This window comes from Neofelis nebulosa, chromosome 9, assembly GCF_028018385.1.
Source record: "Neofelis nebulosa isolate mNeoNeb1 chromosome 9, mNeoNeb1.pri, whole genome shotgun sequence".
Lineage (NCBI taxonomy): Eukaryota > Metazoa > Chordata > Mammalia > Carnivora > Felidae > Neofelis > Neofelis nebulosa.
In genome coordinates this window covers 38,438,218-38,451,626 of record NC_080790.1, presented here as the reverse complement: position 1 = coordinate 38,451,626, position 13,409 = coordinate 38,438,218, and the positions used below count along the sequence as shown (strand labels likewise).

At 56.2% G+C, this 13,409-nt stretch overlaps 1 protein-coding gene across 6 annotated transcripts in view; it reads right to left on the bottom strand.

The window, feature by feature from the left end:
• Positions 1-13,409, bottom strand: part of PSD4 (pleckstrin and Sec7 domain containing 4) — a 35,406-nt gene that overhangs the window by 13,651 nt on the left and 8,346 nt on the right. For 3 of the 6 annotated variants that reach the window (XM_058683358.1, XM_058683357.1, XM_058683359.1), the window contains one exon: positions 707-1,784. In XM_058683358.1, coding sequence (XP_058539341.1) covers positions 707-1,675 — 969 coding nt within the window. In that variant the 5' untranslated portion in view covers positions 1,676-1,784. Of the gene's footprint in view, positions 1-706; positions 1,785-8,393; positions 9,160-9,196; positions 9,481-13,409 lie in introns of those variants that run through there. The other 3 variants (XM_058683361.1, XM_058683356.1, XM_058683360.1) reach the window with 3 other exon arrangements.

Genomic DNA, 13,409 nt, shown 5'->3' with positions numbered 1-13,409 from the left:
GCATTGTTCTTTGCAAACAGAGATTAGAAAGTTACAGCCCCGCTCTGCCATCTTGACTTTCCTTATCTCCTAAGCAGAGGTCTCCCTGGGAAAACTGCTCCCTGCTGTCTCACATCACTTGTCCCTGTAACTTGTCCTAGTTGATCTCAAGGACCTCTGCCATTGTCGCAGGGGCCTGATCTATCAACACGGGGGTGGGGGGGGGGGGGTTGGGGTGTTGAAAGATGGTGAACTAAAAGTAACTAAATGCTAAAATCTCTCAAGAAAAGAGAGGACAAGACTCCTAAAACAGACATCTCCCGGCCAGGGGCAGAGGTCATCTTGCAGGCTGAGCCCTGCCCTGTTACAGCTGGGAAGGTCTTGGAGGTGGGAGGGGTGGAGACGAAGAATGGCCTGGAACACGCTGCAATTGGAGGAGCTGTTTGTTCTCCAAATGTGTCCAGACACAGCCCCCTGAAGCTGGTGAGATGGAGACATTTGTGCACTTAATTGCCATCGTGTTCTGTTGACATCATGGCGTTCATAAAACGAACGAAGGACTCCTAATTCTGAAGGCCACCCCGGACCTGCTTTTCAGCTATATTACTTCAGCATTCCAAAAGGCCTAGCATCTGAAGAGTGTTCTGGGCCCCGTGACCACAGAGAAAAGCCTTTCCTTCCGGGTCCCCATGCACAGCCTTGGGTCGGTCCCCAGGGCTCGGCTTACCTCACTCTCCCCGCAGCCAGAAGGTGCTTCAGGGGTCCCCTCGGTGGTGTCAGCCACAGCCCACGAGAAGAAGTGAGGTTTGTAGGTGGGCACAGGGAATGGAGGTGTGGTGTGTCCGCTGCGATCAGCCGTGCCAATCCCCAGATCCGGCTCACTGCCCAGCTCCCACGGCACTCCACCTCCTGGGAGCGGGGGCTCCAGGGTCTGGGGATACTGCGGCCCGGGTCTCCCATCTGTGCGAGAGTCTGAGAACCCCCAGGAAAAGCCAGCTCCAGAAGCACTGGTGTCCGAGCAAGGGCTCTCCAAAAAGAGGGGGTTGTCGAAGAAGACGCTCTCCTCCTCGGCACCCCACTCCGGGGAAGAGTCCGGCCTTTCCTCCCTCGGCCACACGGGCTTCGGATTCTCCCCCTCAGGCCCGCTGCTGTCTCTCCCAGAGGCCTCCTCCGTGGGCGAGCTGGGGTGGAGGCCCGAGCCCCGGGGGCCTGCGGGGCTGGAGGGGAAGGCGGGGAGCTCCACAGGGGCCGTGGGGATGCAGCACCTCAGCTCAGCCCTGAGCCCTTCTGTCTTCTCCAGCTCCTCCTCCAGGTCCAGGACGCACATCTGGGCCTGCAGGATGCCCGCCCAGAACATCACCTGGGTGGACGTGCTCTGGCTCTGCCTGGGGCTCCCCAGAGGATGGCTGCTCCTGGGTGACCCGGGGGGTGCGGCCTTGTGCCTGGGCCCCCCCTGGGAAGAGCCGCTCCCCAGGTGCACAGGCTCTGCTCCGGAGGCCCCGGGAGGAGCATCTGGCTTCGTGGAATCTGGAGGCTCAGAGGACCAGGTCTGTTCCTCACAAGGTTCGGGAGGATCAGGATGGCCGCACGTCTCCCTCAGGTCTGCTCCTAGGCACGGCCGCAGGTCGTCTCCCAAGGAGAGGCTGAGAAACTCCATGGGTTTGGGGTGTTCAGAGACGCTGTCGTCACCCATCATCCGGAGCACAAGCTGCTCAGGAGGCCCCAGAAATGTCCGCCTTCACAATCCCATCGTGTGGATGAGGGGGAGCGCTGGCCTGGGGTGCCGCTGGGAACCCACATCTACCCTGTAAGCGCCCAGAGCAAATGCAGGTTAGCAAAGGCTGTGAGCCCCTGGAGACACACGTCTAGTGTATTAGATGTGTCTGGAGTGCCTGCCGCATCCATGCTCCCAACTAAGGGATGCTGCCAGCCACAGCCCCGCCGGCGGGGTGAGGAGGGCACCGTCGACCCCCCCCCCCCCCCCAGTCTCAACTGCTCGCTCCAAGACCCCCATCTGTCGGCTGAAGGTGGCCCAGGGGCTTAGCTGGAAAAGATAAACTGGACAAACCAGATGATTTACTTGGGAATTGGGATTGGAGAACCGAGGGACTGAAGTGGTTGGCAGGAACCAAAGGTGGACGTGCCTCAAAACGGCACACAAGCCACGGAAGCCAAAAACACATGTAAACCAAAGCGTGTGGGAGCCAAACAGACAACACTAGAGGCGGGGAGGCCTGGGGGGGAAGCAGGCACCCAGGAGAGAAAGGTGCAGGCTGCCTTATTTCTGCCTCCCTGGGCTCCTGTCTTTGGGGCCTCATCCTTCGCTAGGCCAGGAGGCTGCTTCTCACTTCCACCGTGCAGGTGGAGGCCAGAGGGGGCGCTGGGCTAGAGCCAGTCTGGGCTCCTGACGGGAGGACCCGCAGCCCACGGGCCTACCTAGCTGCGTGGGGAGGAGAGAGGTACAGGGCCGTGATCACCAAGGGCTGCACCACATCCGCTCAGACCTGCCCGGTGCATCGGCCACACTCGCACCAGTTGGGTGCAGCTGAGGGATGCCCCAGGGTACTTTCCAGAAGCGTGCGTCTCCATGCTCTGCATGTGGACAAGCTACGTGGCTCTCTGGGTGGCCCTGCTTCTTCAGAACAAGTGGCTGGTTTTGATCCTGTGGACGCTATGAAACTCATAACCTGTTCCGCTCTTGGTACTGGCTCTCAGGAAGTACGGGGTCAAGTGCACAGGCCCTTGGAGCACAGATTTCCAGTACTGAACCCATCCCCGGCTTCATCCCACCTTTTCTTGTTCTCTCTTTGGCTCACTTTCCTCACTCGCGTGTTTCTATCGTGAAGTCTTGTGTGTGCTTGTGTGCTGTATTAAACTATTTTGGGGAACAAAGGTACAAATAAACACACACCTGCCCCTGACTTGTAACCACGTGTTGCCTATGTTACAGCCTGCCATCAGACGCTCAATAAATGGGAACCCCCAGAGCTGGAAAACCAGGGTCAGGTGGGGGTCCTCTTGTTTAAACCTATTGCTTTAAGGTCACCTAGAAACACAGCTTGGCACCATGCCCTCTTTTGGGAGGGTACCTAACAGAAATGACACAGGACCACCGTGAATTTCAGTTTCTTGTTCCTCTTAAGAGCATTCTCCTAAAAGTCCCTCAAAAACAGAATCCTTTTCTGGACTTTTACCTCTCTGCCCCAACCGCCACATCCCTCACTCAGAGCAAGAATCTGTCATTGCTGAACTAGGGCCTCATGATCCTGAAGTTGTGGCCCCTGGGAAAGGCCCCCAGTCCCGCCTTCGAGGCCACCAAGTTCTGGTGGTGACTGTGCAGACTACCTTTCCCCCAAAATGGGGCTGTTTCTTATTTTTAATCTTGTATTCAATGCTCTGAATCAAACTGATGTGCACTGGTCTCCCCCTTGATCTTCTATGGGTCTCTTAGCTCGGCCTTGGGTCCTTCTTGGTTCTTTGCCTCCACCCCACACCCCTCCCCCCAACCAGCCCCAGTTATAGGCTGAGGATTCAGATGCTTTGCTCCCTAAATCCTCGGCCGGCCCCAAAGGAGATATCTGACTACCTTGCTCCCCCTAGGTGGCTGTCCATTTTCTACTCTCCATCCTCTCTGAGTAAGAGACCTGCCATAGTCCTATTTCCAAGGGAGAAGGAGGAGTGAACCTCACAACCCATTGTCTATACTTGGACAACCTGCCAGATCCAAACCTCCCTCCCCAGGCCTGTGTGAAGAATGATCAAGTATGAGTGAGGAGGTGAGATCCCACCACTGCAGCCCACAGGGCACAGGGAACATTGGGCAGAAAGTTCCATTTAGGGCAGAGGTGGAAAGAAGCACCCAGTTTACAGCTCACTTCCCCGACCCTGCGGCCGACCTCCCTTGACCTTCCCTCCCTACCAGGACCTGGTCTATTTGTGCTTAGCTGGCTCCCCTCCCCACACCTCTGCTCCAGTCCTCACTCCTCCACACATTGTATGTAAACACGTGTCAGCCTCAAGAGCATGGCCCTGTGGGCATGAGAGTATTTTGCCTGGATGACATCAACTCTCCTACTCCCATTAGTGAACTCACTTGATAAGAAACGCTCAAATGTCAATAACTGGACTGGGAAATGCTGGCAGCAGCCAGTGGAAAGGACATCCCCCATGCTCCTCTTGGCAAATATGTACAGAATTCTATATAAATATGTATATGAATTAAGGAGCCATACAGGTAAACGTTCATGACTCTGCTAGACGTAAATGATCATTGGACTTGCCTTCCCAGAAGAAACCAGACATTCCTCAATGGGTTTGAGGGGGGAAAGAAAAATCAGAAAAGCTGTAGCAGCTTTCCAGAGACCAAAGACAGAAGAGAGCAGATTTCTGGGGCCTGAGGGAGGTGGGGTGGAGACTGGGAAATGGAGGGAGGAAACAGACAGACTGAGAGATCAAGCATTTGATGGGGGAAGAGGTATGCACTTTGACTAGGCCATGACTCTGAATCAATTAAATTCACCCTGGTTACACCCTACCCCTCACTCTCTATTTCAGAACATTTACCCCACTGTGTGATGGCGGGTGGTTTACTCACATGGTTCTCATCTGCCTCCCGTTCCCAGAATGTAAGCACCTAGAAGTCAGGTTCTTTGTGATTCTGTTCACCTGTCTCAGTATGGAAATGCTGAAGGACAGAATCCTGCTAGTGTGTGTGTTATGCCCACTCCCAACTACAAAGTTCAGGGCGGAGGGCATGTCCTTATACTTTGGTTCAAGTGGATTAGTTAAAGGTTAGTGTTGACTCAAGAAGTTCAGGACCACCTGTGGGACACCTGGGGTTACAGAGTCCAGTGGGAGGTGTTCCCAGTTCTAGGCTGGCAGTTCCAAATGGGCGGCATGCAACTTCATGCTAGAGTTGCCACATTTAGCAAATAAGCATGCAGGATGCTCGATATTTGGGACATACTTATACTAAAAATTTATTCTCTAAAAATTCAAATTAACTGGGCATTCTGTATTTTATCTGGCAACCCAACCTCATGGGGGAGGCAAAAAGAACGTACCAAGCCCTTGCAATGTGCCAGTTATCCAGTTTGGTGCTTTACAGGCTCATCTGTCTTGCCAGCCACCCCAAGAATAAGACAAATGGTAACATTTCCCCACTACTTATAAGGCTGAGTGAAGGCTCAGTGTCAGAAATATGCCCAGGTAACTCAGCTGGTAAGTGGGGGAACTGGGGTCCAATCCCAGGTCTGTGGCTCTCTTAAGCATCATTCTCTCTTCCCACCCATAAATCTTTTTTGTTTTAAGTTTTTTAATTTTAATTTTATTTTGAGAGAGAGAGAGTAAGCAGGGGAGGGGCAGAGAGGGAGGGAGACAGAATCCCTAGCAGGTTCCACATTGCCAGCACAGAGCCTGATGTGGGGCTTGAACTCACAAACCGGGAGACCATGACCTGAGCCAAAGTCAAGAGTCAGATGCTTAACCGATTGAGCCACCCAGGCGCCCTATCTACCCACCCATAAATCTATTTCCCTTGGGTCTTCATGAATTGAATGAAGTATGAATTACTTGTGAAGCAGAGTCTCTTGAATTCATCTGTTTTCCCACTGTTTGGTGCAGTACCTGCTTGACTCAAAAGTGGTACTCCAGAAATGTTTGTGGAAATGAGAGGAAAGATGGATGGATGGATGGGATGGATGGATGATGGATGGATAAATGAAAGATGGATGGATGGATGGATGGATGGATGATGGATAGATGATGGATGGATGATGGATGGATGGATGGATGGATGGATGGATGATGGATGGATGGATGGATGATGGATGGATGGATGGAAGGGAGGAACAGATGGATGATGGATGATGGATGGATAGATGATGGACAGATGGATGGATGGGTGGATGGATGGACAGATGGGATGGAGGGATGGATGGATGGATGGATGATGGATGGATGGATGGATGGATGAGTGGGTGGGAGGGACAGATCCTCAGAAAGCCCCTCCTCAACAACCTTACCAAAGGACTGGAGACACTGAGGCTTGGAGGATATGTAGCATGGCTTTGACCTCACAACTTCCTTCTGCCCATGAACCAATCATATCTTCCCTTCTCCCAGGAAGCCCAGTGCCCTGGGGCAGAGCTTTCCCAGAGGTAGGGTCCTGGCTTGCAGGCAGCAAGTCAACAGAGAGGACCCGAGGAAGACATGTTTAAGCACCTTGTTGGTACTCCACCTGTGCAAGCCACATCACTGAGAGTTTAAGAAGGTCCTTCTTCCCCTGACCCCTTTCTTCCTTTCTCTTTCTCTTTCTCTTCCCCATCTCCTCCCTTTCTTTCTCTCCTCCTTTTTTTGAACTGCTCCTCCCTGAATGAAGGGGTAGGATGACCTCAGGGGTGAGGTCACTTCCCATGGCCATCAAGGAGTCCTGCCAATCACCTGGGTGAGGGCAGCCTGACATGGCAAGGGTCAAGAATGGAGCAAGGGCCTGTTTCCTGGGGGTAGGATAGCACCTCTTAGGCAGAGGTGGGCCAGGAACTGGGGAGCAGAGTTCAGGGCTCCTGCACCTAGAAATTTCTTATTTTACTTTTTATTTCATTTTATTTTTCAGCCCTGGTGTTTAGTGAAATCTCTTCTGAGATCGCTCATCTCAGGTATGCTAACCAGAACGAAGGAGGGTGAAAGCCTCTGGTGCTTCCTAAGGTGGGTTTTGTTACCTCCAAAATGAAGCGGCCCTTCGATGGCTTGGGACATTTAAAGCTCAGTTCTGGTGGAATGGCTCTATAGAATCCAACAAAATGCTTTGAGCTCCAGGAGACAGTGAGAGGAAGGAACAGGAGGGGGCTGGGGCAGAGGGAAGAGGGGTGGTGCCCCCTCTCTCCTGTATAGAGAGCCCTGCAGAGGCTAAGCTGGGTCTGGCTGATGGGCGTGTGGGACACAGACACTGATCGCTAGGAAATCAAGGGGGTATGAGTCCCTCCACCCCTGCCTGACCTCGCCCTGGGCTTCAGTGCAACTTTGCCTTGATCTTGGGGGCAAGAAGGAGACCAGTTGGTACCTGGATTGTACTTTTTGAGAGCTGGGCTTGTTTTTCACTCCCTGCTTGGGCACACAGCCTATACCCTGAAGTGCAGGGCGGCTGCAGGGGGCTGGGGGAGAGCCTGCCCTGAGGGGACAGGTGGAAGCCTTGAAGGTCCGCACCCCTCCCCGGCTGCGTCCAGAGGCTCACAGACTAGACTCAAGCCCTAACTATGACCGAAGAGCTGCATGACTCTGGTCAAGAAACTTCACCTGGTTCCTTAGCTATAAAACAAGGAAATAAGATGGAATAAAGCTACTCTATAGATTTGTGATACAGCCGGACGGGTCTGAAAGTTGCTGCTGGCCTGGCCCCCGGTAGGTGCTCGGGAATAGCATGTCTCGCTCAGTTGACCTTTGCTGCTTTGCCGGCCTTTTAGAGAAGCCAAAACAAACGAGCATACAGACAACCCTCCCAGTGGGCTCCCTCAGCTCTCAGCTCCTCCCGGAGTAGGCCCTGAACCTCCTATCTGGGTTATATGTCTCCGTCTCTCACTCCCTTTAAGCTTCCAGACTCACCACACATTCATTCCTTTTGCCCTGGAAATTTTTCCTTCCTATGGAAAAAGCAAAGGCTCCTGGCCTCTCCAGGGATTTAGGAGGTAGCCTGTCCCCATGAAGCCCTAGGCAGGAGCCAGGTTAAGGATGCCACCCCGGAGAACAGAGGAGTAAAGGAGTTCCTTGTCTGGAGGTGCAGGATAGACGCTCCTGCCTGAACCTGGGGCCAGAGCACTGAGAGACATGACGAGGGGCAGCCCCACATCCTGCCCACACGGAAGAAGCCTTCATGCAAATGTGCAGAGAGAGAGAGAGAGAGAGAGAGAGAGAGAGAGGCTCCAGTGGTACTGAGGACCCTGTGGTGGGGTCAGCTGGGGCTCAGGCAGAGAGGGAGAACAGAGAAGAAAGACGGAATGGGTGTGCAGGGAGGGTGGGGGAGGGGCAGACAGGATGGGGTACAGAGAAACGGGGGGGGCAAAATGGGAGGGGGAAGAGAGAATGGGGGTATGGAGAAGATAGGGGGCAGAGGGGTTGGGGCAGAGATGTTGGGGGACAGAGAGAATGAGAGCAGAACACCAATGTGTGTCCAGAGCAGCTGCTCCCTGAGAAGGACAAGGACCAGGAGGAGGGCTCAGGGCCAGGCCGGAGCACCCTCACCCCTTCTCGGGTCTCCCAGCAGCCCAGGTTCTAATCCCTGTGCTCGGTGCTTCCTTATCTATAGAAAGAAGCAGCTCCGGAACGTTCTAAAGCCCCAGGAGGCTGGGAAGTCAGGCCCCTTTGAGGCACATTGCTTCAAACCTGGCTAAGGCCCAACAGTCCTGAGGGGTATTTATTACCTGCTGCTGACAGGTCACTCTCCCCTGCTTTTTAGCAGAGGAGTGACACCAGCCATAGGATCTGAGGCCCTGGAAGGACCTTCCCTCCTGGAGACTCCATTCACCGCGAGGATCACAACTATGAGCAGAAGGCCTTAGAGTGTCCCCAACAGGGACGCTTCTCAGAGTAAAATGGTGGCGGCTGCACGTCAGGTCAACAGGCCTAAACCAAGGCTGCCCAGGCAAGCCAGCAACCAGGGTCCCTGGCACTAACCCAGCCTCTTTCAGGGTGGGGCCCGAAAGGCGAGGTACAGCTGGGAGCCCCCTAATGGCTGATTCTGAGCGACTGCACTCAAAGCTGTCCCAAAGCCCAGGCCCGCCTGGCTTCCTTCTCTCCAGCCTCTTCCTGGCTCACTTGGGACCTCTGACCACACAAGTCCTCCCTGGGCGCCGAGCCATAGCGGTCACCAGAGGCCTGGGGAGGCCCGCAAGAGGTTCAGGAAGGAGTTTCGCTCTCCCCCTTAACTCTTCACAACGGCAGACCCCCAGCCAGGGTGAGTGGGAGCCAGAGCCGGGATCAGAGGCAGGGCCGGATTGGGAGGGGAAGGTTGAGGGAGGAGGGGGACAGAGAGAAAGGAGAGAGAAGCTGAGGGTTGACGCCCTGCCAAGCTCACAGCAGGTGCACACGCAGTGGCCCCACGGAGCCCTCCTTCCTGCCCACCTGCCCCAGCAGCTACCACAAGGGCCCGCACGGGACTGTCCACCTCCTCTGCCGCCCCCGGCTCCGTCCCAGCCGCCACCCCAAGCAGGTCTGCCCTGCTCACCTCCTGAGGACCCAGGAAAGGATAAGCGGGCCCTCCCGATGCAAGGTCCGGACACCCGTCTGTCCGTGAGTGGAGAATGTGGCTGCCGGTGCTTCCGACTTCCGCTCTCCTCACCGACACTCTCACCCTCCCACCCCGCAGCCTCCCCAGGGCTCCCTAGCTGCTCTGCACCTCGCACTTCCTGCCCACAAGACAGGGGCCTCCATTCCCAGGCCCACTGCCTCTGGCCCCCCTCCCCATGCCCCTGCTAGCTGGAGGCCCCCCGGCCCTCCACCAGGCCCAGAGAGAACTGTCAGTCAAGGGCCTCGGGAGAGAAAGGGGAAGGTGCTGTGCCCTGGACTGTGGACAGGCCCCACCCCCTTCCTCCCTGTGGTTCTGTCACCAGGTTCTCATCTCTACCCCAGCTGGCGGTCCCTCGCAGGGCACCCAGTGGGACACAGAGGGCCCTGGGCCCTGCAGCTTTTCTTTGCCTGTTTTTCACAAATGATACTGCAAACTGTGTGCCGTTACTTTTCACGTAGGTAACAGGGGTGCCTGATACAAAGGCCTTGCAGTCACGAAGCGCCCCCCCTCCCCCCATAGCACCCCAGCCAGCTCTTCTCACCTGCTTGAGGAAGCATCCCTATACCCGTTACAGATTGGAGGCAGGCTCAGAGAGGTTACGCCTCTGCCTAGGGTGGCACAGCTGGGAAGTCACAGAGCTAAGATTGGAACTCAGAGTGTCTGACCACGAGAACTGTCATCCGTTCCCCACTGCTGCATTCCCCACATGTATCTGCAGGACACAGGTCCCAGGTGTCCACAAGCGTGAGACAAAGGCTGGTGGGGAGCCATGGTCCCTGTACCATTCTCTTCTCCCCCTGCACAAGCTACTCCTCCCGCCGCAACAACCACCACCTCCCCCGCTGAGGCTCCAAAGCCCCCGCCCCACCCGAGCCCCTCATAATTCCAAGGGCCCAGGAGATTCCACCGCATATAAGTCCCATGAAGAGAGCACCTTCTGACCGAGGCCACCCTGGCCCACAGTTTAGAGGGCCTCACTCCAGCTCTACCCCTCTGCCATCTGTGTCCCTCCTCCACAAGGACAGGCCTACCAGGCCCTCCTCCACCATACTCAGAGCACCCAAGGAGCCTGGAATTCTTGGCTTCGGGGGCCCCCATGGCCTGTTCCTCCCACGAGGCATTGCATCACTGCTCTGTGCAGCCCTAGACTGCGGAGGACGGGGAGGGACGGGGGTGGGTGGACAGGGCTTGGACCTGTAGCAGGCTGCTCCCCCGCATGCGCCTGTGGTGCAGGGTGGGAAGAGGGAGGGGAGGCGGTCCAGGGCAGGGGTCGGAGGCTGGACATGAGCTCTGCCGCAACAGCCACATTCGAAGGAGGCCGAGGATCCCCATTCAAACCTGGACCTCCAGGTCAGTATTAAGCTGGGAGGTAAGAGGAGAGGACACACTTCACAGAACACTTTGGCAGGCACAGTTATAATTTTTATATATCTGAACACCTCAGACGGGGCCCTCCACTGTTCACTTCCTGGGGCTGGCAAATGTTAGGGGCAGGCTTATCTCATGAGTGCCTTGGACTCCCCGCAGTGCAAACCTGGCTCATCACCTCCCCCAAGCCGCCCCTCCTTCTGTATTTGGGATTTTACAGCGCTGTGCCCAGCTGTGTCTGCCACAAACCCAGTCACCTCAGCCTGAATGCAAACCTTCCCCCCCGGGCCTCCAGCCTCACAGGGCCTCTCTGGAATGTGGCCCCGGCCAGCCAGCGCCCCTTCCTCCAGTGGTCCCAATGCGAGAAGCTGCTGACCCCTCAGGAATAAAACACACACTCTGTCCTCAGGGAGCTTCCAATCTAGTGACAGAAACAGAAAATAAACAAGTGGCCTAAGTAATCAACACATGATTGTAAGTGGTGATGGATGCCGAGGAAGGAAGGAAGGAGTGGGGAGCAAGGGGGGGGACGACAGCAGGGACAGCGGCAGGAGACCAGAAATGCTCATGGGGGCCATTATCCCCTGGGGAAGAAAAACCAGCCAGTCTAATTCCTTGCCTGAGGCTGGAAAGTTCTCCGTGAGTTAAGGAGACGGAAAGCAAGGCAGCCAGCTGGTCACCTGGCTGAGGGGATGGTGGGAGAAGACGAGGCTGGCGTGGCAGGACCAGGTCCCACAGGGTCCCCAGTGGTCAGCCAGTGTGCATGCTAAGTGGAGAAATGACAGGCCAGGGGGCACTGCCAGACTGGTTTTTAAGACCATCTGCTGTTGCATGGGCACTAGACAGTCAAGGGCTCACCGACAACAAGGAGACCACCGGGGGCTCCCGCGGTCCAGGGGAGGCAGGTCAGTGGCTTGGAGGGCACTGCCAAGTCAGGGGCAAGTTCTAGATTGCTGGCTAGAGCACCTGGACGGGTGCAAATGGCACTTCCGAAAATGGCACAATCAGGGAGATGAAGCTTTGGGGAGAAAATCCAGAGTTTGCTTTTTAAAATATCAGGTGTAAGACACCTGTGAAACTCAAGCAAGCAACTGAAACCATGCCTGGAGGGGACGGGAAGGGAGGACTGGGCTGCAGAAGTGAGCCACGTGTGAGCAGCAGGAAGGGGCCCCTCTGGGGGCTGACAGAGCTTTAACAGGGACAAGTAGGCAAAGGACAGTGAGAGGGGGCACCAAGGAGGGGACAGAAACATGAGTGTGTCATCACAGAAGATAAGGAAGGAGATAACTTTAGAAGGAGGAAGTGGTCAGCTATGTCAAATGCCACTAGAAGGTCTAGGACGGTAAGGCAGGAGCAAAATGACCATGAAACGTGGCCACACGGAGGTTATAGACAAGCAGGGGTTGGGGGAGCAGGGGGGTCGATGGGGGCCGAAGCCAGGTGGCCATAAAGTGAGGACTGATTAGGAGGTGAGGACCTGGGGTGGACCTCCTGCACCCCGACTCTGGGCCTGCCCCCTGCAGTCCAGCCCCTCCGCCACCCCAGTGATCCTGGCACACACACGGTTCCCCGTGGCTGCAATGCCGCTGGTCAGGTGGGGCGCCAGTGATCTGCCTCCTCTATGTGTTTATGAGTCCACACGTTCCCTGTGATGTGACCTTGTCAAGGGCAAGGACCACCCACTCACCTCCAGAGCACCTGAAGGCTACCTATCATCTCCTCCTTAATCACTTCAGGACAACGCTGCCACAGGGGATGGAATCTGCCCCTCCCTTTCCTCCCAGGGGGCTGGTGTGTGCAAGGGGCGTGCCTCTGGGGGTGTGGGATGTTCCTGCTCACAGCTATCTCCAAGAACAGACTCCCTGACTGTAGCAGCCACCAGCTCTGCTCATCTCCTTCCCAAGGCTGCCAGGCGCAAAATTCCGGATGGGGGATCCCTGGGTACAGCCCAGGAGGGCACTGGCTTTGTGGCTGTGTGGCTCGGATGAGGACAGGCGGAGGGAAACGGGTTCCTGGCCCAAGTCCATGCCAGTGGGAGCTTTGATCTGCAACCCCTCCCCGTGCCTGGGGATCCCTACCCAGCCCACCGCCCCCATCCCCAGGGCCCAGAGGACGCCGGCCTCCTGACCTGACCACAGCCCTTGGGCACGCAGCCTTGCCAGGCAGCCCCTTCCTGCCTCCTTCGAGGTGAGTGACTTCCTGTTTGCCGGCAGAGGAAGCTGCTCGGCACAGGTAGGGAGGTGGCAGCTTACAAGCTGAGCACAGATGAGGGAATGGGGCCCACCTTCCAGGACAGGGGCTCTGGGGATTCCGGCACACAGCCTGCCCTCCTGAGAGGCTGTGAGAGGAGGGGGGCAGCAGGGAAGGGAATGGGCACCTGACTTATGACCGCCCCTCACCAAGGGCCCCCCTGTGCTGACATTCACCAGGCCCTTTACAAGCGGCACCTCCAATCCCCACGAGGCTGGGGTGGGGATGGGGTGTTATTATCCCCATGCTGCAGAACACATGAGGACACTGAGGGTCTGAGCGGTTACTCTGGCTGGATCTGAACCCGGGACTGCCAAACCCAAGCCAATCCGCTTTCTGCTACACCCTGTTACCAACTGCATACTGCAGGTGTCAAGGCTCTGGGCTTCTCTCCAAGCGAGCAGCGCTACTGAACTCTCCCAATTCAAAGCTTTTAGAAACTCCTGAGCTGCTACAGCTCACTCCCATCCTTCCGGGGGGATTGGGGGCGGTGCACCAGCTACTGGGCAGGGTGAGAGCAGAAACCAGGAGC